At 45.6% G+C, this 25,427-nt stretch overlaps 2 protein-coding genes and 3 non-coding genes across 5 annotated transcripts; 1 reads left to right on the top strand and 4 right to left on the bottom strand.

Annotated features, from left to right (window-relative positions):
- Positions 1 to 1,583: 1,583 nt before the first annotated feature.
- Positions 1,584 to 4,334, top strand: LOC109768226 (jasmonate-induced oxygenase 4). Its single transcript, XM_020326970.4, has 3 exons — positions 1,584 to 2,199; positions 2,683 to 3,004; positions 3,989 to 4,334. Exons 1-3 carry the CDS (start codon positions 1,736 to 1,738, stop codon positions 4,235 to 4,237), a joined length of 1,035 nt encoding a protein of 344 aa, XP_020182559.1. The 5' UTR covers positions 1,584 to 1,735; the 3' UTR covers positions 4,238 to 4,334.
- Positions 4,335 to 5,328: 994 nt separating this feature from the next.
- Positions 5,329 to 5,400, bottom strand: TRNAD-GUC (transfer RNA aspartic acid (anticodon GUC)). Its single transcript has one exon. It is a non-coding gene; the product is annotated as a tRNA-Asp (tRNA).
- A 1,250-nt stretch (positions 5,401 to 6,650) lies between these two features.
- On the bottom strand, positions 6,651 to 6,722 carry TRNAP-UGG (transfer RNA proline (anticodon UGG)). Its single transcript has one exon. It is a non-coding gene; the product is annotated as a tRNA-Pro (tRNA).
- Positions 6,723 to 10,526: 3,804 nt separating this feature from the next.
- On the bottom strand, positions 10,527 to 10,598 carry TRNAP-UGG (transfer RNA proline (anticodon UGG)). Its single transcript has one exon. It is a non-coding gene; the product is annotated as a tRNA-Pro (tRNA).
- Positions 10,599 to 11,321: 723 nt separating this feature from the next.
- On the bottom strand, positions 11,322 to 14,507 carry LOC109768235 (uncharacterized). Its single transcript, XM_020326982.4, has 3 exons — positions 13,398 to 14,507; positions 12,859 to 13,186; positions 11,322 to 11,735 (listed from the first exon to the last, which is right to left on the bottom strand). The coding sequence occupies exons 1-3, from the start codon at positions 14,415 to 14,417 to the stop codon at positions 11,695 to 11,697; spliced, it is 1,389 nt and encodes a 462-aa protein (XP_020182571.2). The 5' UTR covers positions 14,418 to 14,507; the 3' UTR covers positions 11,322 to 11,694.
- Between the last annotated feature and the right edge of the window lie 10,920 nt (positions 14,508 to 25,427).

Raw genomic sequence — 25,427 nt, 5'->3', positions numbered from 1 at the left:
TCCCCTAGCTAGCACTAGTACAACGTTGGTCTTCCACCTCGAATCCATCGCACGAGGAGCCCGGTGGGGAAGGCAAAAAGTGATGACCCTGACCGCTCACCGCATATACAACAAGTTGGCGCCACCCCCTCACAAATGCACGAAGTAGAAAACCAGTCTGTCCCTTCCCTAATAGCGAATTAAACCACACACACGGGGGATCCTATTCACGTGCAACGCGTCCAAGGATGACCAAACACACACGCCCCAGGACACTCACTTTGGTTGGCTACCGACCTCCCTATTGGGCTTCGACCCATCCAAAGAAGCGAAGGCAAACTAAAGAGGAAAGAAAACTAAAAAAGTAGAGAGGATATTTAAATGTTTGAAAAATAAAGGAATCTTCGTGAATTTTGAAAACATTGTAAAAATAAAAATATCCATTAACTTAAAAGTAGACATATTTGAAAAATGTTTGTGACTTTTAAAAATGTTCACGAATTTAGGAAATATTCGCAAATTTGAACAATTTTCCCCACAATACAAAAAATGTTTGCTAACTTCAAAACGATCATGAATTTAGAAAATGTTCTTTCAAAGTAGTTCCCAAATTTTAGAAATGTTCATGATTTTTAGAAATATTAATGCATTGCAGAAGTGTTCATGAATTTAAAGATTTGTGTACCGATCATCATAAGCGTCACGTCCACGTGCGAACAAGCCCAACCGCAACCGACAACCGATACACTTCCTAACATGCGCGGCCACGATTGCAGACTAACTGGTGCAGTAGGACACTCCATTCTAAGGGAGCTTAATAACTTAAGAGATGTTCATTTTTAGGGGTAGTTTAGTTTGATTTATTGTGTGGTCTATATATGATACAGTGGTGTAACTTAACCAGAATTTATGATGGGAATCATTTTTTGTTACCCATGTGGAATCAAACAATTTGTGTTAGTTCTCTCTCCTCACCTTTCCCCTTTGTCATGAGAGGTAATCAAGGCGAGTCGTCATTCCTCGCCATCCATCCATCATCATCATCATCATCGGTGTTGAGCCTGTTGGTTACTCCACCGGCTTCTCCGGCGGTGCGATAGGTGGGCAACCCTAGTGCTTCGGCGTCGATCCATACATTAGGGTTTTTTGGTGGCGCATCATTGATTATGGCGGCAGTGCGAGTCTGGTGAATACATTTTTTTCTCCAACTTGTCCATCTCAATGATGATGTCATCATTGACTCACGGGCATAAATCCTTCTTGTCGTGCTTTCAGGATGACGAGGCTAGGGTTTACTGGGTACTTCGATGCGACGACGCCGACAACTTCCTCCTGCAGTCTGATGCTCCCGTCTCAACTTTTATCACGTCGGTGCGTTCTCTTGTGCCGGCGTGACGCCTATGAGAAATAATGAGGCATGCTCTCGGATTTTCAACTCTTCCGTTTGTGATGACTTCTTCTCGAGGGTGTTACGCCAGTGAAGTTGTGGCCCTTGATGACTTCCCTTCTGTGATCAACAACGACAAGCTTGTTCCGAAGATGGAGTGTCATGCAAAGAAAGTTGTGGCCCAAGGACTCCAATATAATTTCTGTATTTATTTTTCCAGGGTTGTTTGTACTCCTGGAGTCCTGGTTTAGGAGAAATTGAAATTCTGAACCAAAAAAGAAAAAATCTCCATTCGTCGGTCGGTCCTACCAGCACAGTAGCTGTGACCACCACGCCACCGGTGGGTAGTCGCCGAACCCCGCTGCTCCGATGGAAACCGCCGCGGCGCCCCGCGTCCAGGCGCTCGCCGACGCCGGCGTGCCCCACCTCCCGGCGCAGTACATCCAGCCGCCCGACCTCCGCGCGGGCCCCTCCCCCGCCGCCTCCCTCTCCGTCCCCGTCCTGGACCTCTCGGACGCCGCCGCCGCAACAACCCACGCGGTCGGCCGCGCGTGCGCCGAGTGGGGCGCCTTCCACGTCGTCAACCACGGGGCCCCGGCGGGGCTGCTCGACGCGATGCGGGCCGCCGGGCTGGCCTTCTTCCGCGCCCCCATGGCGGAGAAGCTCCGGTTCGGCTGCGACCCGGCCAGGGGCGCCGCCGCCGAGGGGTACGGCAGCCGCATGCTCGCCAAAGACGACTCCGTGCTCGACTGGCGCGACTACTTCGACCACCACACCCTCCCCGAGTCCCGCCGCGACCCCGCCCGGTGGCCCGACTTCGTCCCAGGATACAGGTAAGAGTGAATTTTTTGCCCTGGTACAGAGACTAGACTACAGAGTAGTCTCTGGATGAGCTCCTACGCGTTAAATGTGCACGCTCCATATCTTTTGTAGAATTTTTGGACTGCTTTGGCCATTTTATGAGCAATTACATGCTCAGATGCAGGATTGAGTAAAAAAATTGGTGGCAAAACACACTGTCTCTGTTGTAGATTCGCTGTTGGACCAGTATTTCACACAATTTTTTTTCCATGCGATTTAATTTCTAGAAATGACCATTTCAGTGTGATTTTCTAATTGTCTACATAGGTTCTTTCAGAGTATGATTCTGAGTAGAAATTCAGCCAGATACTACTGTAGCACGACACATCGCTACCGAGATTCATTAATACATCTCATGAGCTACCTTGTATCATTGCCCATGTTTCTACAAGATCTATCACATTAACTATCTTTTTACGAGAACAAATAGCCTAATATATCTGCAATGTTTGCAGGGACACTGTTGTAAAATACAGTGACAGCATGAAAGTCCTTGCCCAAAGATTGCTGTGCATCATCTCTGAAAGTCTGAACTTGCCACCCTCCTACCTGCAAGAAGCGGTGGGGGAAGCTTATCAGAACATCACCGTTAGCTACTATTCCCCTTGTCCACAGCCAGATCTTGCTCTCGGATTGCAATCTCATTCTGACTTTGGCGCAATAACACTTCTAATACAAGATGATGTGGGTGGGCTCGAGGTATTTAAGGATGGGATGTGGATACCTGTGCATCCTGTGCCTGGTGCAATCCTTGTAATTCTGTCTGACCAGACAGAGGTAAAATACCTCCACATGCTTTTATGTGTTTATTACTTAACAGCCTGTTTGGTAATCACTTGGGCAGGGGAATGGGAGTTTGCACAAGGGAGTTTGTGGAGGAATTAGGCAATGGGAAGTAGACTTTTTTACTTCCATTCCCTTGTTTGGTATATGATTGGAATTAGTGTTGGATGAAACTCTGCCCACGAATTAACAGGGTATCCCGTGGGAAGAAAATGGTGGGAATTGGCTTTCTCAACTCCCATTCCCCTTCACACTTAAACTCTCATTCCCTCTAATCAATCAGTGATATGACTTCTAGGGTCTGTCTTAACATATATGGCTTTCTCAACTCCCATTCCCCTTCCCACTTAAACTCTCATTCCCTCTAATCAATCAGTGATATGACTTCTAGGGTCTGTCTAACATATATACTTACAATACCCTGTTCTATTTTGGACGACTTCAATTCAATATTTCTAGATAGCTTGTATGAATGTGATCAAAATCAACAGATGCTGAAATACTGGTAGGAATAAAACCTACTACTAGTTCAAGGATGTGCTGCTTTGATATTCCATCAGCTAAAATTTAGTAAACTGTCAGAAACAATTTGTCAGTAAACTTCATTACACCAACCATTACAATTGTTTGGCGGGGCAGCACATAATGTACTGATTGAGCATCATGACACAATTTTCTTTCTTCTGTTTACATGCAGAATGCTAATTAATCCCAGTTTATTTAGCGTTCTTTTTTATGCTTCATGTTCAATGTTTGGGTGAATAAGTGCAAATCTTATCATATGGCCGCGCTTCTTCCGTATGAACATTTTGTTATGTTTTCACTAGATTGACTTCTGCATGTACATTTTGTTATCTTTCATTAGATTGACATGGTCTCTGACCAAACCGTTGATTCTAACTTAAGCCGAAAATCTCCTCCTGCATAGTCGCTAAATGGTTCTTTCATATGTTGCTCATGTTTTCTACCATGATTCAGATCATAACCAACGGAAGATACAAGAGCGCCGTGCATCGAGCTGTGGTCAATGCCGACCGTGCCCGCTTGTCAGTGGCGACGTTCTACGATCCACCTAAATCTCAGAAAATATGTACTGCCCCCCAGCTCGTGAGCAAGGACCATCCGCAGAAGTATCGGGATGTGGTTTACGGCGACTATGTCTCATCCTGGTACAGCAAAGGTCCAGAGGGCAAGCGCAATATCGACGCCCTCCTGATGGAGCAATAGACAGGGCCATTGAAATGTGCCACAAAATTTGTTACACACACAGCGCGAACCTGACAAACTTGATCAATAAAGAGGTGGAAAACAAGATTGTATATAATGTGATTTGTTTGTGTGAAAATTTACCTTAGCCTTCGTGTAGTTGAACTAAATCAACGGACGCAGATTTGGTGAACATGGGTGCACGCGCACCCTCTATGAATAGTAAATTCGAAAAAATGCTAGAAAAAAATTCAAAAAATCTGTATTTATTTTTGTAATATACATAGTCAACCGGTATACTCGCATATGAAGTTTCACGAAGAAATCACATTTGTGGTAATCTGGGCAAAAATGATAAAATCGAAGCTATATTAAAAACAATGTTTAATGAATAGTATGATCGCACTAGTATTTTCTTCACTAAGAATACCATGGGTGTCAATACATCATGCAACTTCACATGTGAGTAGTATGATCGACTAAGTTTCATACAGCGAAATTTTAGAAAATTTTATTTTTTTAGTATTTTTTTATGAATTTACTATTTACGTGGATGCGCACGCATCCATGTTCACCTTTGTATTTTCGTAAATCAATGGCACTTATTTTTGAGACGGAGGGATTATTCGACAACCCATTCTTTGGGTTCTTTTTCTTTTCACGGGACCGGACAGCCCTTTCTTTGGTTAATTGGCTAGAGGACACAAGTTCTCTTCATCCCTAATAATGAAAGAAAATGCAGGTACAATCTGCCAGTGACCTTCTCTTTTTTTAAGTTCAGATTTCTTTGAGTGGTTTTATTAAGTTAAGATGCCACCGTGTATTTTTTTTTCCGGAGGACAAATGTGAGACCTATCTAGGGTAAGTAAACACAAGTGGTAGCCCTTTTTTTCAACAGTGGCACACGCGTTCACCTGGGAAAAAAATCAGGGGTGAGAAGAAAATAAAATAAAAACAAAAAACAGGGGCGTTGCGAGAATCAACTCGCGACCTCTCGCACCCAAAGCGAGAATCATACCACTAGACCAAACGCCCAATTGATGGTAATAATTAAACGGAAATTTACATAACATAATCATTATATTAGCTGTTGCAGGGGATGAAAAAAAGGTCGCCGTTGCCGGGGATCGAACCCGGGTCACCCGCGTGACAGGCGGGAATACTTACCACTATACTACAACGACTTAGATGCCATTCTTATTGGCGGATAGTAGATATAGGTGCTGAATCTTGAGAACTCAAAGACTCATCCAGAGTAGGACTAGCTGAAAAGGAAAAACCGCAAACAAGATCGAGGCCATGAGGATTCCTTCAAATGGATATATATACAGAGAGGCCATGGAGGAGCACTGGTGCCGGTGGCGCGCAGTGGAGGTCGGACACCATGGTCGGCGCCGCGAGGAGGCCCGACGAGTGGAGCGGTAGCGGAGGCGTGGGGAGAGGTGGTGACGGCTGGGCACAACACCGATGAGTGATGAGGGGAGTCGCAAGGGCACACTGTTGAGCCGGCATTGGGAAGGAGAGAGCTAGAGCAAATGTTGCTGGAGCTGGAGCCGCTAGTGGCAAACATCCAGGGCGGACGCACGTTATGCTGAGAGGACTGAGGAGGGGGGCCGGGATCCCACTTGATTTTTCGCCACCCCAACATATGTCCAGCACAGGTCCAACAAAGCCCCTAGTAGCCCTGTCCTAGTGCCTGCCTCCGCTCCGTTGCAAAAGTCAAAAACAGAAAAAGGCGACTGATAGGCGCCGGCGCACCAGCCCAAAGTTTTAGCCGGTCGCGTTCCAACCACCCTATTGGCCCACCACGAGCTGTTGGATTCTTGTCCATCCAAGTCGCCGCCTTCCTTCTCACCCCGTTCGTGTTTTCAGATATGAAGAAACACCACATGTCATGGCGGCCGCCCACCCTCCCCCGTTTGTGACCATCGATAGCCGCCGCTGTGGTCGCCAGGAATACGTGAGGGGTGGGAGGGGTGTGTCAATGGGTTCGTCAGGCGGCCCGTTAGGGGACATGCTGATGAGCAAATCATTAGAAGGGTTGGGCTGGTGTCAAACAACAACTGGAAGAAAATAAAACCTGAAGCAAATAAAAAACAGATGTATGACGATTAGTCACTCCCTTGTTAATATTATCTCTTAACTAAAAGAAGGCAAATCTTATTTTATTTCTCTTTCTTCCATTTCCGCATTATCTGCATCATACTTCTAAAATAACATCATTGTAACATTCTTCTGAATGGCTGTAATGCTCCCCATCGTATGTAGATTATTTTTTCTATAAAAGAAATAGAAAATGATTTATATGTAGATTTTTCTACAGAAGAATCAAAAAACAGAAAAAATGATTTATATGTAGATTTTTGTACAGAAGTAACAAAAAACAGAAAAAATGTTTTATATGTAGATTTTTGTACAGAAGAAATAAAAAAATGGGGCGTTGCGAGAATCGAACTCGCGACCTCTCGCACCCAAAGCGAGAATCATACCACTAGACCAAACGCCCTTGATGCAATTAATTAGACAGAATGGTATATAACATAGTTAGATGATCAACCACAAGCATATCTACGGGTGGAAACGGATCGGATGCGGATCGGATAGTGCTCTTACCACTTCCATTTTCATATTTTCAAAACGAATACGGATGTTATTGGATACGGATGCGGCTCGGATATTATTCGAATACAGATAAGTATTGGATATTTTCTTGATTCGGACCGGATACGAATAATATCAACATATTGCTTAAGTAAATTAGTCGATAGCTATGTGACCTGAAATAATCAACTTGTGACATAAAATAAGTCAATGATAAATAGGTTTATGAATAAATACTATTGTAATGCATAATAATTTACAAGTTTAATCATATAAAGAGTAAAATTTGGCCACTTATTTGGCTTTTATGTTGGATAATTAGAATATTGGGTCTAGAATTTTTAAAATTACCTCCCATAATCTTATTCGGATACGGATATGTCCACTTCCATATCCATATTTGTGTCAAAATCTCCTACCATATTTTATTTTTTATTTTTTTAATAAATTCGGATACGGATAATTTCCATTTCCATTTTGGTTCGGATGCGGATGTTTCGGATATGAATAGGCATTTTCTCGAATACGAATATCGGATATTTTGAATTATCCGCTACCACTTTCCACCCCTAAGCATATCCCGTACCGTGCGCACATATATGGACCAATCTCTAAATTCGATAAAGCAATCGGGTCTGGCAACAAGGCGGTAACGCCCAAGAAATCACCCAATTGCACCCTTAGAAAAAATGAGAAAAGAAATCACCCAATTGCCAGCTAAATATTATGTTCAGGTCAATGGCTGAAGATCCTTAGCAGCGACTCGTGTATAAGCGGCCTTCCTCGGGCCGGGGCAAGGGAATGAATAATAACCGCGCGGTTAACCCCGGGCCTCTGCATCAATCGATGCATGCAGCCATATTATTAAATAAAAACATAACAATGTCATAAGGTCCAAAGAAGCTCATATTACACGCTCAATTAACTGAACCAACAAAAGTGTCAAACACATGTTATTCCAATGCCCAAAGGTGAAACAAGTTGAGAGAAGTCCACATTTCAACCCCAAACTAACTCCTCGGTTTAATTTACAACCCTGAACTCCGAAACAGGTTGAAATACGCCTCGAATTAACCGCAAGGTCCAAAACTCAACCGGTTTTGGTCTTGGTTTTGTGTGAGTCAAGCGGTTTTGACCATGGTCGATGCTGACTGGGCAGCGCCACATCAGCAGTCAATGCTTCTGTCTCTCACTTGCCCGACCCTGACCACCCTCACGAGACCGACCTCACTTGCTTAACATTGATTGGCCGGGGATTGATTAAGACGCACGGGCCTATCCGTGGACATCAGGGGGGGGGGGGGGGCGGGTGTCAATTAGAAGAGGGTCCTCAACCTGTAAAAACCTGTAGAATGTGCCTGTACGTGTAGCATTTTTGCTCACGAGACAGCAACCGCCGCCTTGCCCGCCACCCCTGCCTCCGTCCGTTGTACGCACACATGCTCCAGACCTGGAGCACGCGCGCAAGAAAGCTTTTGGCTCGAAGCGTGCGCACACACTGCTGGTCAGGAGCTTGCACACACGAGACGCAGCACCGCTTCGCTCCTAGAACACGGCAGTAGCTAGCGAGTGAGCACGGCAGCATGCCAGAACACACAAACACACGTGCGCGCCGCGCGCACACCACGCCCTCGTCGAGCTCGCCTCCGTGCGCCTCGACGGCACGCGCGCACACACCCATGGCCACGTTCGCCAGCACACAAACGCGCACACCTCCGGAGGGCAACCTGGACGCGGGAGAGCTCGCCGCGAGCCGCGAGCAAGATGTTGGTAGCCTGGTAGGAGACGGGAAGCTCACCGCGAGCCGGGCGCCTCACAATGCTCGGTGCTCTGTGCCGCCGCATTGCTGCATCCAACTCCGACAAGCAATTGCTGCCGGATATCAGTGCCTCCAACTACCATGTCATGGTCACCTCGCCGCCGCGAACCAACCCGGCCACCCCATGAAAAAAGGCGACCAGGGGAACGCCGATCTCGACCACAACCGTACTGCCCCGTCGTCTTCGTCGACTCCGGCGAGACCTCATGGACGGGATCTCTGCGCGTGGTAACGACCTCGATGAGCCGGCGGACAAGCCAATCTTCCGGTTCTGGCTGAAGGGCGCCGTCGAGCTCGTACTGCGTTCCGTGCTCGCCGTTGACTTCGCCACCTAGCTGCTTCGCGCTCGCGATGCTGGGGTGGCTTTGCTGCGTGGCCGGTGGAGGAACGTTGGGTGATGAACGCCTGTAAGTGATCGGGGGAGGGGCGCTTCGCGACCTCTGGACGGCAGCAGCAGCAAGACCGGCTCCAGTAGGCGTCGGCATTCGGTACCATGGTCGACGGAGAGAGAGGTTTTTTTTCCTTTTTTCTTTCCTGTGTGCTTAGTCAGCGGTCAATGTGGTGACCATGCAGGTGAGGCTGTGCTTGAGCATCTATTAGACCTACCTGCAAATGAAACAGCTATGTTGGGACAGGAACGAAGAAAGCTACGTAGTTCACAAGGAGCAGACAAAACAGCCTTGCAGCAAACTTCATCGCTGCCTCAAAGCCGAAAGCAAAAATCCAGAGAAACCCTTGAGTACGACCGTCTGTCGAGACAGTAAAGCTCAATGTTGATGCCGCGTTCGACCCTGATTCACTGCAAGGTACTGTTAGTGCTGTATTGCGGGACAACTCTGGGAAATTCTTGGCAGCAGGAAACAATGTAGCTAGGGAATGCATGTATGCTCTAATTGTCGAAGCCCTTGCACTTCGGTTTGGTCTCAATTTGGCGCAAAGCTATGGGTGCTCAATTTGGCGCAAAGCCCGGTTCGAGCATTGCCATCGTGGGGCAAATTCAGCTGCTCATGAGTTAGCAAGATTAACTAAGTTCTCCCCCCCTAGTACTTGGTTTGATGAGGCCCTAGTGCCTTGGTCCCTTTTATTGTAAAAGATTCTTTGTGTATTTACCACTGAATAAATAAAGGGATTTGGAGAGTTAAAAAATGAACCAGCAAAAGTTTGCACGGGCATGTAAGTGCAGAAAAAAAAAGAATTTTTGTGTATTCTAAAAGATTCTTTGTGTATTTAGCACTGAATAAATAAAGGGATCTGGAGATTTCAAAAAAAAGATTGAACCAGCAAAAGTTTGCATGGAAATGTAAGTGCAGAAAGAAAACAAGAGGAATAAAAAAATAACCGTTGCCGGGGATCGAACCCGGGTCACCCGCGTGACAGGCGGTAATACTTACACTATACTACAACCACTTGGTTGACAATTTTATTGGCACCTCCTTATCGTAGCGTTACAACGGCCATCCCTTCCATCACCTCAGACCATGCACCTATTATAGTTGAGCTCAGTTCCGAGATTACTCGATGTAACCTGTTCAGGTTTGAGGATCATTGGCTTCAGATTGGAGAGGTTAAAAATATCATTTCGGCGGGATGGCTGAGAGGAACCTGCCACATACAGTCCACTGCATCTTTAATCAATGTCAAGTTCAGACGGAGCAGAGCAGCAAGCCGAAAATGGGCTCGTAATAAGACAAATATCCGGTAGCTTACTGAGAATGTATTAATGCTATTGAAGAGCGCAGACAACTTTTCCGCCTAGAAATAGAATTCACCTTGAGGAGATTTGCTGAAGGCAAAGCTAAGCAGCTCAGCTTATGGCAAACCATCTTGCGATGAGAGCAGAGCACACATTTTGTTTACAAAAGAAAATAAATTAAATACAAAAAAAACATTGGGGCGTTGCGAGAATCGAACTCGCGACCTCTCGCACCCAAAGCGAGAATCATACCACTAGACCAAACGCCCAATTAATATCTCGTTTCTTTGTTACTTCTATAAGTTCAATCCCCACACAGCAAAACCCGAATTGCAGGACGAGAAGTTATAACAGACTGAATTTGACTAGAAAACATATGAGCACTGTCAAACAGTTTCAGGTTATGGGATGGTAGGGCAGATAACGGATATATCGATACCAACCTTGTGAAAATCACCCTATTTCTAAAAATTATCATAATGCAACAAATAACTTAAGATCTGTAACATAGGACAGAAGGCTGACACTGCTATTTGTAAATTATAAACAACTTATAAAATAACAAAAACCCAATTCTCTGTGCGTGTGTGTGTGTGTGTGTGGGGGGGGGGGGGGGGGGGGGGTCATAGTGTTCCTTGTGACAAGAAACTGACTCCGGAATGGCACATCAGTGCACAGAGCTAGCAATCGGCCAAGCAACCTCTAGATGTACACACAAATTGAAAAAAAAAATACAGTACAGAATTTACAAAGGAATGGCAGGTTGTTCAATCAAGTTCAAAATCATAAAAGGAGCACTTGGGGTACAGGTGCAGTTCAGAACTCGGATGCTCGGCACACGAGACAAATTCCTTTTCATGCTCCTTGGCCAAAACTCAAAACAGCACAACTACAAGCACCATCACCAGCTCAAACCCACTACGTTTTGCATTTCTGAATCACCAGCTCAAGGGCCTAATAGAAAGACAGGATTATTGGCAAGAACACTGCAATTTTCATTTATACGAAGTGCATCCATCATCCAAAAGAAATGCAAGATCAACTCATTGCAAGTACCAACCACATATCATAGAGATGAATGAATTGCAGAAGAGCGAGACCCTGACGACTACTAAAACCACTGGCCACAACGCTTTGAGCAGTTCTGAATCATAGAACCGCAAGGCCAAAACTGACAGGTTCGCCCTATCCTGTCGAGAGAACGGAGCAAGTTTTAGCTAGCAAAAGAAACACGGGAGCTGCTGAGTTTTCTGAACCTATATCTATCAACAGGCAAAAGTACGGGTCCAGTTCTGCTGTCATAATGTCTGAGGCGGTGAAACTTCTGAAGAGGTGAACTGACAGGACTCCTGCTCTGATCTTTCTCTACTCTGCATCGACATCCGGGTGTCGCAGTGCGTTATAAGCTGAAATAGCAGAAATAATGAGTCAGTTAGACGGAAGACCAAATAACAAACAAGATCAACAGGACAAAACCTGAAACAATATAATGTGCAAGGAACTAAGCGGCAAATGTTACAAAATGGTTTGCCTTTTCAACTAGCGCAAACTTTACGAAATGGACAAACTGAGTTATCTGAATCAAGAACAGTAATGTGGAACCAGTAGCTTCTACTAGCTTCAGACCACGTTTTGCCATGTGTGCACAGACTGATAAATCCACTTGGCACCTAGTACTATTTCCATTCAGCTACTTTTACTTTTCATACAAGTCAAAGTCCTAACAAAACCGATCATAAAAATCTTTTTTCCAAGAAGGATCAGATTACGACTACACTAAGTAAGAGTTCAAATATCTGTGCATTGTGCAATAAAAGATTTCAAGAACACCAACACATTTCTGGCCAAACAATATTTGTAGGAAGCAGATCAGCAATCCAAATCTCAGAGTTTTACAAAAAAAAAGGACAAGACTAGAAATATAGCTCAGGTGCAAAACCTGGAAACAATATGGTTTGTAGAAACTAGATTTAATTTAGTATTGTGGGAACCTGAATTTTGTTCAGAGGTTATTAAGCCCAAGTAAAATAGGCAAACTCAAACGGATATATCCTCTTCTATGCTAAGTCTAAATAGAGATTAATGAGCTGATTTGGCTTTTTTAAGTTCCATAATTTTCAATGGCTTTACACAATTCTTTTTTACTGATGGCAAAAAATAGTATCAAATGGAGGTACTGCATTATCTGAATCGAGGAGAGTAGTATGAAATCAATGCTTTCCATACCAAGGTTGTGTGTAATCATCTTTCACTTATCTACAAGACTACAACAGTTGCAGACAATTACCAACTCCTGACAGTTTCAGACTACAGCAGTTTCAGTTAACTGTTTTTTAGACTACAACAATTTCAGTAAACTTTTCCTCGGATTATAACGTTTTCAGCAAACTGGTTCAAAATGCAGTCAAGACTAAAAGATCATGGACACGCATCATAGCATTCAGTCAAGACTACCGGTTCACTTGTTGCCACCATTACGATTTACGAAGGAGATCATTAGGAAGTTGGGACATGGAGAGTGTCTCTCACCTGGGGTCCCGGACATGAAGACGACAATCCAGAGGGTCTCGCCGTAGCCGCTGCTGGGCAGGTCGATGACGAGTGGGGTCAGACGCCCCCGGCGGCCCGCTCGGACGCACATTACGAGGTCGAAGGACTGACGCCCGTCCAGGACGAAGGCGATGCGCCTGGCCAGCTCGTCCCTCAGGTGGAACACGGACCTCCCCCTGAACCGCAGCGTGGTCCAGCAGTGCTGGGTGTAGATGGGGCCGTTGGGATCGGACAGCATGAACCGGATCAGCCGTGACACCACCGGGTTGCGCCAGAGCATGAGGGAGTGGTATCCGGGGCTGGGGGTCTGCAGTTGAGTCCAAAAGAACCACCATGGTTAGGTTCAAGAGATCAAAGAAGGTCTCAGGAATCGCAAAATTTGGGGAGAACAGAACCAATAATTTCTCTCCGGCGAATGGAACACAATTCGCAACCCCCAAAACTCAATTCGCTCAATTGATTCAAGAAGCAATTTGAGAGTTATCAAGATTCAAGAAGCAGGGTCATGGCGAACTCACGTGGATCGGGCCTGGAAGGCCAGGCGGACCGTCTCTGTCGGGGATGTGCTCGACGGTCCAGTACATCAGGGCGCTGACCTTGTTGTCGACGGTCACCCCGGTGTTCCAGGGGAGGTACCTGCCATTGGCGCGGAGGTAGCGGCCGGCGACGTCGCGGAGCAGGATGATGTCACGGACGCCCGCCCTGGCGGCCTTCCACATGACGGCCATCAAGTCCGGCTCGTCGTCGTAGTCGCGCTGCTCGGTGCGGCAGCCGTGGTGGCCGAGCGGCGCCGGCTTGAACGTGGTGCCGAGGTAGTGGCCGTAGGCGGCGCTGTGGAGGAGCAGGTATGGGCCGTCGGCGCGTTGGTGGATGTGCACCACCCACGCCGTGTTCAGCGAGTCACGGCGCCGGCTGAGGGAGACGCGCTCCCCGTCGTGGTCGGCGTGGAGGTACGTGCGGAGCACGCAGCTCCGCAGCCGCACGTGATGCCTGTCGTGGAACTGATCCATCGCTGGAGAGGCAGAGAGGATGAATGATTTCTCGTAGGCGCTCCGGCGACGGGGAGAAGAGGAGAAGCGCGCCTTGTTGGGTGAGGCGGTTACCCTCGGGCTTTGGGCAGAAGGTGGAGTTGAGGGCCGTCTTCTCGGCCCGGCCCACTTCCTCTTTCTGTTCCTCCCGCACTGGCCCACGCGAAGATGCAGCGGGGGCGGCCGTGGTCGGCGGCGCCGCTCCTCCCATTCGCCGGCGAGCCGCTCCCTCAACGCCTCCCGCAGCACGACGGCGCGGAGGCACGGAACGGCCGGCGGCATTGCTCCCTCTCCTTCCCCGGGCGCCCCGGCCACCGGTGCGGCGCACGCCTGTGGAGCAACAACCAAGCGAGGCGATGGCGACGAGCGAACCAGCATGAGATCCAACAAAGCTGCCATGGCGTGCGTGATCTCGCTAATTTCTGTTGCTTGCAGCTGGATTTCTGAATCCTGAGAGTGTTTGTGACCTGGTGTGCGCTGCTCCCCTCTGCTCGCGCAATGGCTTTCCATGATTGATTTTCAGGAGTGTGTGTGTGGACCGTGGAGGGGGGCAGTTGTGCCCCCAAAAAATAAAAAATTACAAGTAAGTCCTTTAAATTTGTTGACATGACTCCCAAAGATGATACAAGGGAGTATAGCAAAGAAAAGAGACATCTGGGTATGTTGAAAATGGTCGCAGAGGGGATCGGCGATAGGCTGACCCATAGGTGGCAATCAAACCAAACAAGCCAACAAGCACATTAGAGACATGTGTTAACTTGCTCTTCAACTTCGGTGCTCAAAGACGTTGTAGTGATCAAATACACACAAAGCAAATCCATGTCACTCCATAATGCTCCAGAACTGAGCCAAAACGCAAATCCCTCTGTTCTTCCTTCCCCACGACGACGGTGAAAAAGGAATGACGAATCTATATTAGCCCGCTTTCCTAGACTTACGAGCTTACCTAGTAGTGGTGGAGCTTGGTGGGGGCCAACTTGGGCCATGCCCCCCTCCCCCTATCTCATAAGAATTTTTTGTATATACCTTAGTATTGGCCCTATTTATCCACCAAAAATCATCCAAAAGGAATTATGTTTGCCCCCCCAACCCATGGCCCCCCCATGATTTCGGCTCAAGCTCCGCCACTGCTTACTAGAGAAGCTCTTATCATTGAAGCCGACCGGAAGAAGAACGAGGCAACCACCCGATACCGCTCGCAAGAAGAGGAGTGAAGTTCCATGGTAGTATAACACCAGATGCCACATGAGCAAACCTAGACCTAGCCATAGACTTACTATGTACTCCAACCTCCTCTTCTGCAACTGGAGGAGAGAGGAGTTAGATATATCTATGGGTGACTCCCAAGAGAAGGAGGGATGAGAGGTAAATGAGACCATTCTTGTGGGGGGGGGAGTGTATTCATATGCTAAGGAAAGCAATGGATTCGCTAAAACCAAAAAAGAATACAAAGAAGATCCTAAGACCCAACTTGTGTGGTGTATTGTAGTATATGCTGCTAGACTTTTATTGAATACTCTCGTTCCCTCCACTCCCATTTCCTCCCCTACCTCCTTCCAGATCTTCATCCTTTGGCCCCTCCCCATTTCTCTCCATCCTAAGCCGACGACGAGTAGGGTAAGGATCCCACATATTCATGTAACTTAGTACAATAGTTAGCTAACCTTCATAGATAGACCAAAATGAAAAATGAAAAATACGAAGAAGACCCTAAGGCCCAACCTGCGTTCTCCAGTCTACACTCCTAAACTGGTACTACCAGATACTACATTTTCCTTACATGTTCATTCCGCCATGTTTCCTCTTACTCCCCTAGACCCCTACGTATCTCCACCTATCGACTCCTCGCCTCTTCTCACCAGCCTTAGTTGATGACAAGTAGGATGTGGACCCCACCTATTCATGTAGAATCGTACTCCCTATGTCCAGGATTATTGGGTCGAAGGACCACCAAACGTTGTACCTTTTTAGGTCGTTCCATTAATAATATGTTAGTTATTTCTTCGACCAGTCGATTCCTACGCCACTTGATGGAAAGCCCACACATGCGCTTTCCTAATTGGAAGAATCCAAGCTGCATGTGTATGGTAGTTGTTGTGGGTGTAGTTTAGTTAATAGGATAATAAGTCAAGAACATTAAGGAGCACAATTATCAGATTTACTTCCCAATTATCTGTCCGCGTGCACCTTTTGGGTCTTTGTGTTTCAACTATTTGGCCCAATAAAATCAGATGGAGGGAGTAGTATTTAGCTAGGTTTCATCCTTAATGGCACTGGAGGCTTCGCAGAGTTCACTTGGTTGAATCTCTCGTTTCTTATGAGGATCTTTTGTTGTAGGGAAACACCTAGCGAGGGCAACAACGAGGGGGGGATGAGCAATGGCGCGCCTACGAGGCCATCAACAGGTTTGAGCACAACCATTGAGTGACTCCCGAATCTCAATCGGTCCTAGCCTATACGTGCATTTTGTGTCACTATGTCATAAGATAATTTTTCTCATATATCATGCATTTCCAATCATCATTACTACATTTAATGTCAATTTCATTTGCATTATGGTAAAATGTGTCACTATTGGACTAGGGTGTGCCTAAGGTTGAAGCGTTCTTTCAAATTTGAGATTGAGGCGTTCTTTCGGGCCTGCACTGAACAATGGTCAAACTTCCATCACCCCTTTTGTTATAACGGGTGGGGTTATTAACCATTCTCCTCTATGTAGGACCACCCCTTTGCCATGGACTTTGACCCCGACCTTGACCATAACAAGGGGATACTCAAGGGCATGGCAAAGCTAGAGCACATGCCCGTGCTGACTTCGACGATTTGACCCCCCCTCGAGTAATCTCAATCGTTGAGAGGATGTCACCATCATTATTTGATGACGCCTCGCCTATACATGCACACATGTTGTTGAAGCTTCCTCTAACAGGAGACACCCCACCGATGCTTGATCCTTTCTTGATGTATTGTATCTGCGTCAGTGTTTTCCCCAAGGAGTAAGGGATGATGCAGTACAACGAAGGTAGGTATTTCCCTCAGTTATGAAACCAAGGTTATCGAACCAGTAGGAGAACCAAGCAACACTATGTAAACGGTACCTGCACACAAAGAACAAATACTTGCAACCCGACGCAAAAGAGGGGTTGTCAATCCCTCCCGGGTAAAAGATTGGTAAAGTGATAGATTAGTAGATGCAAATAGAATAAAGGCAAATAAAATTCAACGAGATATTTTAGGGTTTCCGATAATATAGATCTGGAAAAAAAGATGCAAATAAATAAAAAGGCAAATAACAAAATAGATCTGAAGATATATGATGAGAAAATAGACCCCGGGGCCGTAGATTTCACTAATGGCTTCTCTTGAGAAAATACTGAAGGAAATATGCCCTAGAGGCAATAATAAAGTTATTATTTATTTCCTTATATCATGATAAATGTTTATTATTCATGCTAGAATTGTATTAACCGGAAACATAATACATGTGTGAATACATAGACAAACAGAGTGTCACTAGTATGCCTCTACTTGACTAGCTCGTTGATCAAAGATGGTTATGTTTCCTAGCCATAGACATGGGTTGTCATTTGATTAACGGGATCACATCATTAGGAGAATGATGTGATTGACTTGACCCATTCCGTTAGCTTAGCACTCGATCGTTTAGTATGTTGCTATTGCTTTCTTCATGACTTATACATGTTCCTATGACTATGAGATTATGCAACTCCCGTTTACCGGAGGAACAATTTGTGTGCTACCAAACGTCACAACGTAACTGGGTGATTATAAAGGTGCTCTACAGGTGTCTCCGAAGGTACTTGTTGGGTTGGCGTATTTCGAGATTAGGATTTGTCACTCCGATTGTCGGAGAGGTATCTCTGGGCCCACTCGGTAATGCACATCACTTAAAGCCTTGCAAGAATTGCAACTAATGAGTTAGTTGCGGGATGATGTATTACGGAACAAGTAAAGAGACTTGCCGGTAACGAGATTGAACTAGGTATTGAGATACCGATGATCGAATCTCGGGCAAGTAACATACCGATGACAAAGGGAACAACGTATGTTGTTATGCGGTCTGACCGATAAAGATCTTCGTAGAATATGTGGCAGCCAATATGAGCATCCAGGTTCCGCTATTGGTTATTGACCGGAGACGTGTCTCGGTCATGTCTACATAGTTCTCGAACCCGTAGGGTCCGCACGCTTAACGTTACGATGACAGTTATATTATGAGTTTATATGTTTGATGTACCGAAGGTTGTTTGGAGTCCCGGATGTGATCACGGACATGATGAGGAGTCTCGAAATAGTCGAGACATGAAGATTGATATATTGGAAGCCTATGTTTGGATGTCGGAAGTGTTCCGGGTGAAATCGGGATTTTACCGGAGTACCGGGAGGTTACCGGAACCCCCCGGGAACTTGATGGTTCTTAGTGGGCCTTGGTGGAAGAGAGGAGAGGCGGCCAGGGCAAGGGCTGCGCGCCCTGCCCCCTAGTCCGAATAGGACAATGAGAGGGGGGCGGCGGCCCCCCTTCCTTCTTCTCCTCCTCCTCTTTCCCCTCCCAAGTCCTAATCCAACTAGGAAAGGGGGGAGTCCTACTCTGGGTGGGAGTAGGACTCCTCCTGGCACGCCCTCTCTCTTGGCCGGTCGGACCCGCCCTTGCTCCTTTATATACGGGGGCAGGGGGGCACCCTAGGTACACAACAATTGATTGTTTGATCTTTTAGCCGTGTGCGGTGCCCCCCTCCACCATAGTCCACCTCGATAATACTGTAGTGGTGCTTAGGCGAAGCCCTGCGTTGGTAGAACATCATCATCGTCACCACGCCGTCGTGCTGACGAAACTCTCCCTCAACACTCGGCTGGATCGGAGTTCGAGGGACGTCATCGGGCTGAACGTGTGCTGAACTCGGAGGTGCCGTGCGTTCGGTACTTGACCGATCGGATCGTGAAAACGTATGACTACATCAACCGCGTTGTGCTAACGCTTCCGCTTTCGATCTACGAGGGTACGTGGACAACACTCTCCCTTCTCGTTGCTATGCATCACCATGATCTTGCGTGTGCGTAGGATTTTTTTTGAAATTACTACGTTCCCCAACAGTGGCATCCGAGCCTGGTTTTATGCGTAGATGTCATATGCACGAGTAGAACACAAGTGAGTTGTGGGCGATACAAGTCATACTGCTTACCAGCATGTCATACTTTGGTTCGGCGGTATTGTTGGATGAAGTGGCCCGGACTAACATTACGCGTACGCTTACGCGAGACTGGTTCTACCGACGTGCTTTGCACATAGGTGGCTGGCGGGTGTCAGTTTCTCCAACTTTAGTTGAACCGAGTGTGGCTACGCCCGGTCCTTGCGAAGGTTAAAACAGCACCAACTTGACAAACTATCGTTGTGGTTTTGATGCGTAGGTAAGAACGGTTCTTGCTAAGCCCAGTAGCAGCCACGTAAAACTTGCAACAACAAAGTAGAGGACGTCTAACTTGTTTTTGCAGGGCATGTTGTGATGTGATATGGTCAAGACATGATGCTAAATTTTATTGTATGAGATGATCATGTTTTGTAACCGAGTTATCGGCAACTGGCAGGAGCCATATGGTTGTCGCTTTATTGTATGCAATGCAATCGCCCTGTAATGCTTTACTTTATCACTAAGCGGTAGCAATAGTCGTAGAAGCATAAGTTTGGCGAGACGATGCTACGATGGAGATCAAGGTGTCGCGCCGGTGACGATGGTGATCATGACGGTGCTTCGGAGATGGAGATCACAAGCACAAGATGATGATGGCCATATCATATCACTTATATTGATTGCATGTGATGTTTATCTTTTATGCATCTTATCTTGCTTTGATTGACGGTAGCATTATAAGATGATCTCTCACTAAATTATTAAAGTATAAGTGTTCTCCCTGAGTATGCACCGTTGCGAAAGTTCTTCGTGCTGAGACACCACGTGATGATAGGGTGTGATAGGCTCTACGTTCGAATACAACGGGTGCAAAACAGTTGCACATGCGGAATACTCAGGTTAAACTTGACGAGCCTAGCATATAACAGATATGGCCTCGGAACACGGAGACCGAAAGGTCGAGCGTGAATCATATAGTAGATATGATCAACATAGTGATGTTCACCATTGAAACTACTCCATCTCACGTGATGATCGGACATGGTTTAGTTGATTTGGGTCACGTGATCACTTAGAGGATTAGAGAGATGTCTATCTAAGTGGGAGTTCTTAAGTAATATGATTAATTGAACTTAAATTTATCATGAACTTAGTACCTGATAGTATCTTGCTTGTCTATGTTGTTTGTAGATAGATGGCCCGTGCTGTTGTTCCGTTGAATTTTAATGTGTTCCTTGAGAAAGCAAAGTTGAAAGATGATGGTAGCAATTACACGGACTGGGTCCGTAACTTGAGGATTATCCTCATTGCTGCACAGAAGAATTACGTCCTGGAAGCACCGCTAGGTGCCAAACCTGCTGCAGGAGCAACACCAGATGTTATGAACGTCTGGCAGAGCAAAGCTGATGACTACTCAATAGTTCAGTGTGCCATGCTTTACGGCTTAGAACCGGGACTTCAACGACGTTTTGAACGTCATGGAGCATATGAGATGTTCCAGGAGTTGAAGTTAATATTTCAAGCAAATGCCCGGATTGAGAGATATGAAGTCTCCAATAAGTTCTACAACTGCAAGATGGAGGAGAATAGTTCTGTCAGTGAGCATATACTCAAAATGCCTGGGTATAATAATCATTTGATTCAACTGGGAGTTAATCTTCCGGATGATAGCGTCATTGACAGAATTCTTCAATCACTGCCACCAAGCTACAAGAGCTTCGTGATGAACTATAACATGCAAGGGATGGATAAGACGATTCCCGGGCTCTTCGCAATGCTAAAGGCTGCGGAGGTAGAAATCAAGAAGGAGCATCAAGTGTTGATGGTCAATAAGACCACCAGTTTTAAGAAAAAGGGCAAAGGGAAGAAGAAGGGGAACTTCAAGAAGAACAGCAAGCAAGTTGCTGCTCAGGAGAAGAAACCCAAGTCTGGACCTAAGCCTGAGACTGGGTGCTTCTACTGCAAGCAAACTGGTCACTGGAAGCGGAACTGCCCCAAGTATTTGGCGGATAAGAAGGATGGCAAGGTGAACAAAGGTATATGTGATATACATGTTATTGATGTGTACCTTACTAATGCTCGCAGTAGCACCTGGGTATTTTGATACTGGTTCTGTTGCTAATATTTGCAACTCGAAACAGGGGCTACGGATTAAGCGAAGATTGGCTAAGGACGAGGTGACGATGCGCATGGGAAATGGTTCCAAAGTCGATGTGATCGCGGTCGGCACGCTACCTCTACATCTACCTTCGGGATTAGTTTTAGACCTAAATAATTGTTATTTGGTGCCAGCGTTGAGCATGAACATTATATCTGGATCTTGTTTAATGCGAGACGGTTATTCATTTAAATCAGAGAATAATGGTTGTTCTATTTATATGAGTAATATCTTTTATGGTCATGCACCCTTGAAGAGTGGTCTATTTTTTTTGAATCTCGATAGTAGTGATACACATATTCATAATATTGAAGCCAAAAGATGCAGAGTTGATAATGATAGTGCAACTTATTTGTGGCACTGCCGTTTAGGTCATATCGGTGTAAAGCGCATGAAGAAACTCCATACTTATGGACTTTTGGAACCACTTGATTATGAATCACTTGGTACGTGTGAACCATGCCTCATGGGTAAGATGACTAAAACGCCGTTCTCCGGTACTATGGAGAGAGCAACAGATTTGTTGGAAATCATACATACAGATGTATGTGGTCCGATGAATGTTGAGGCTCGTGGCGGATATCGTTATTTTCTCACCTTCACAGATGATTCGAGCAGATATGGATATATCTACTTAATGAAACATAAGTCTGAAACATTTGAAAAGTTCAAAGAATTTCAGAGTGAAGTTGAAAATCATCGTAACAAGAAAATAAAGTTTCTACGATCTGATCGTGGAGGAGAATATTTGAGTTACGAGTTTGGTCTACATTTGAAACAATGCGGAATAGTTTCGCAACCTCACGCCACCCGGAACACCACAGCGTAATGGTGTGTCCGAACGTCGTAATCGTACTTTACTAGATATGGTGCGATCTATGATGTCTCTTACTGATTTACCGCTATCGTTTTGGGGTTATGCTCTAGACGACGCCTTATGAACTATGGTTTGGCAAGAAACCAAAGTTGTCGTTTCTTAAAGTTTGGGGCTGCGATGCTTATGTGAAAAAGCTTCAACCTAATAAGCTCGAACCCAAATCGGAGAAATGTGTCTTCATAGGATACCCAAAAGAGACTGTTGGGTACACCTTCTATCACAGATCTGAAGGCAAGATTTTTGTTGCTAAATTTGGATCCTTTCTAGAGAAGGAGTTTCTCTTAAAAGAAGTGAGTGGGAGGAAAGTAGAACTTGATGAGGTAACTGTACCTGCTCCCTTATTGGAAAGTAGTTCATCACAGAAACCGGTTCCTGTGACGTCTACACCAATTAGTGAGGAAGTTAATGATGATGATCATGAAACTTCATATCAAGTTACTACCGAACCTCGTAGGTCAACCAGAGTAAGATCCGCACCAGAGTGGTACGGTAATCCTGTTCTGGAGGTTATGTTACTAGACCACGATGAACCTACGAACTATGAAGAAGCGATGGTGAGCCCAGATTCCACAAAATGGCTTGAAGCCATGAAATCTGAGATGGGATCCATGTATGAGAACAAAGTGTGGACTTTGGTTAACTTGCCCGTTGATCGGCCAAGCCATTGAGAACAAATGGATCTTCAAGAAGAAGACTGACGCTGACGGTAATGTTACTGTCTATAAAGCTCGACTTGTTGCGAAAGGTTTTCGACAAGTTCAAGGGATTGACTACGATGAGACTTTCTCACCCGTAGTAATGCTTAAGTCTGTCCGAATCATGTTAGCAATTGCCGCATTTTATGATTATGAAATTTGGCAAGTGGATGTAAAAACTGCATTCCTGAATGGATTTCTGGAAGAAGAGTTGTATATGATGCAACCAGAAGGTTTTGTCGATCCAAAGGGAGCTAACAAAGTGCGCAAGCTCCAGCGATCCATTTATGGACTGGTGCAAGCCTCTCGGAGTTGGAATAAACGCTTTGATAGTGTGATCAAAGCATTTGGTTTTATACAGACTTTTGGAGAAGCCTGTATTTACAAGAAAGTGAGTGGGAGCTCTATAGCATTTCTAATATTATATGTGGATGACATATTGTTGATTGGAAATGATATAGAATTTCTGGATAGCATAAAGGGATACCTGAATAAGATTTTTTCAATGAAGGACCTCGGTGAAGCTGCTTATATATTGGGCATCAAGATCTATAGAGATAGATCAAGACGCTTAATTGGACTTTCACAAAGCACATACCTTGACAAAGTTTTGAAGAAGTTCAAAATGGATCAAGCAAAGAAAGGGTTCTTGCCTATGTTACAAGGTGTGAAGTTGAGTAAGACTCAATGCCCGACCACTGTAGAAGATAGAGAGAAGATGAAAGAAGTTCCCTATGCTTCAGCCATGGGCTCTATCATGTATGCAATGCTGTGTACCAGACCTGATGTGTGCCTTGCTATAAGTCTAGCAGGGAGGTACCAAAGTAATCCAGGAGTGGATCACTGGACAGCGGTCAAGAACATCCTGAAATACCTGAAAAGGACGAAGGATATGTTTCTCGTATATGGAGGTGACAAAGAGCTCATTGTAAATGGTTACGTTGATGCAAGCTTTGACACTGATCCGGATGATTCTAAATCGCAAACCGGATACGTGTTTACATTGAACGGTGGAGCTGTCAGTTGGTGTAGTTCTAAACAAATCGTCGTGGCGGGATCTACGTGTGAAGAGGAATACATAGCTGCTTCGGAAGCAGCAAATGAAGGAGTCTGGATGAAGGAGTTCATATCCGATCTAGGTGTCATACCTAGTGCATCGGGTCCAATGAAAATCTTTTGTGACAATACTGGAGCAATTGCCTTGGCGAAGGAATCCAGATTTCACAAGAGAACCAAAGCACATCAAGAGACGCTTCAATTCCATCCGGGATCTGGTCCAGGTGGGAGACATAGAAATTTGCAAGATACATACGGATCTGAATGTTGCAGACCCGTTGACTAAGCCTCTTCCACGAGCAAAACATGATCAACACCAAGACTCCATGGGTGTTAGAATCATAACTGTGTAATCTAGATTATTGACTCTAGTGCAAGTGGGAGACTGAAGGAAATATGCCCTAGAGGCAATAATAAAGTTATCATTTATTTCCTTATATCATGATAAATGTTTCTTATTCATGCTAGAATTGTATTAACCGGAAACATAATACTTGTGTGAATACATAGACAAATAGAGTGTCACTAGTATGCCTCTACTTGACTAGCTCGTTGATCAAAGATGGTTATGTTTCCTGGCCATTGACATGGGTTGTCATTTGATTAACGGGATCACATCATTAGGAGAATGATGTGATTGACTTGACCCATTCCGTTAGCTTAGCACTCGATCGTTTAGTATGTTGCTATTGCTTTCTTCATGACTTATACATGTTCCTATGACTATGAGATTATGCAACTCCTGTTTACCGGAGGAACACTTTGTGTGCTACCAAACGTCACAACATAACTGGGTGATTATAAAGGTGCTCTACAGGTGTCTCCGAAGGTACTTGTTGGGTTGGCGTATTTCGAGATTAGGATTTGTCACTCCGATTGTCGGAGAGATATCTCTGAGCCCACTTGGTAATGCACATCACTTAAAGCCTTGCAAGCATTGCAACTAATGAGTTAGTTGCGGGATGATGTATTACGGAACGAGTAAAGAGACTTGCCGGTAACGAGATTGAACTAGGTATTGAGATACCGACGATCGAATCTCGGGCAAGTAACATACCGATGACAAAGGGAACAACGTATGTTGTTATGCGGTCTGACCGATAAAGATCTTTGTAGAATATGTGGGAGCCAATATGAGCATCCAGGTTCCGCTATTGGTTATTGACCGGAGACGTGTCTCGGTCATGTCTACATAGTTCTCGAACCTGTAGGGTCCGCACGCTTAACGTTACTATGACAGTTATATTATGAGTTTATATGTTTGATGTACCGAAGGTTGTTCGGAGTCCCGGATGTGATCACGGACATGACGAGGAGTCACGAAATAGTCGAGACATGAAGATTGATATATTGGAAGCCTATGTTTGGATGTCGGAAGTGTTCCGGGTGAAATCGGGATTTTACCGGAGTACCGGGAGGTTACCGGAACCCCCCCGGAACTTGATGGTTCTTAGTGGGCCTTGGTGGAAGAGAGGAGAGGCGGTCAGGGCAAGGGCTGCACGCCCTGCCCCCTAGTCCGAATAGGACAAGGAGAGGGGGGCGGCGCCCCCCCTTCCTTCTTCTCCTCCTCCTCTTTTCCCCTCCCAA

The sequence above is a fragment of the Aegilops tauschii genome, chromosome 7 (assembly GCF_002575655.3).
Source record: "Aegilops tauschii subsp. strangulata cultivar AL8/78 chromosome 7, Aet v6.0, whole genome shotgun sequence".
In the NCBI taxonomy this organism is placed as follows: domain Eukaryota; kingdom Viridiplantae; phylum Streptophyta; class Magnoliopsida; order Poales; family Poaceae; genus Aegilops; species Aegilops tauschii.
This window is presented reverse-complemented; position numbering and strand designations above follow the sequence as displayed.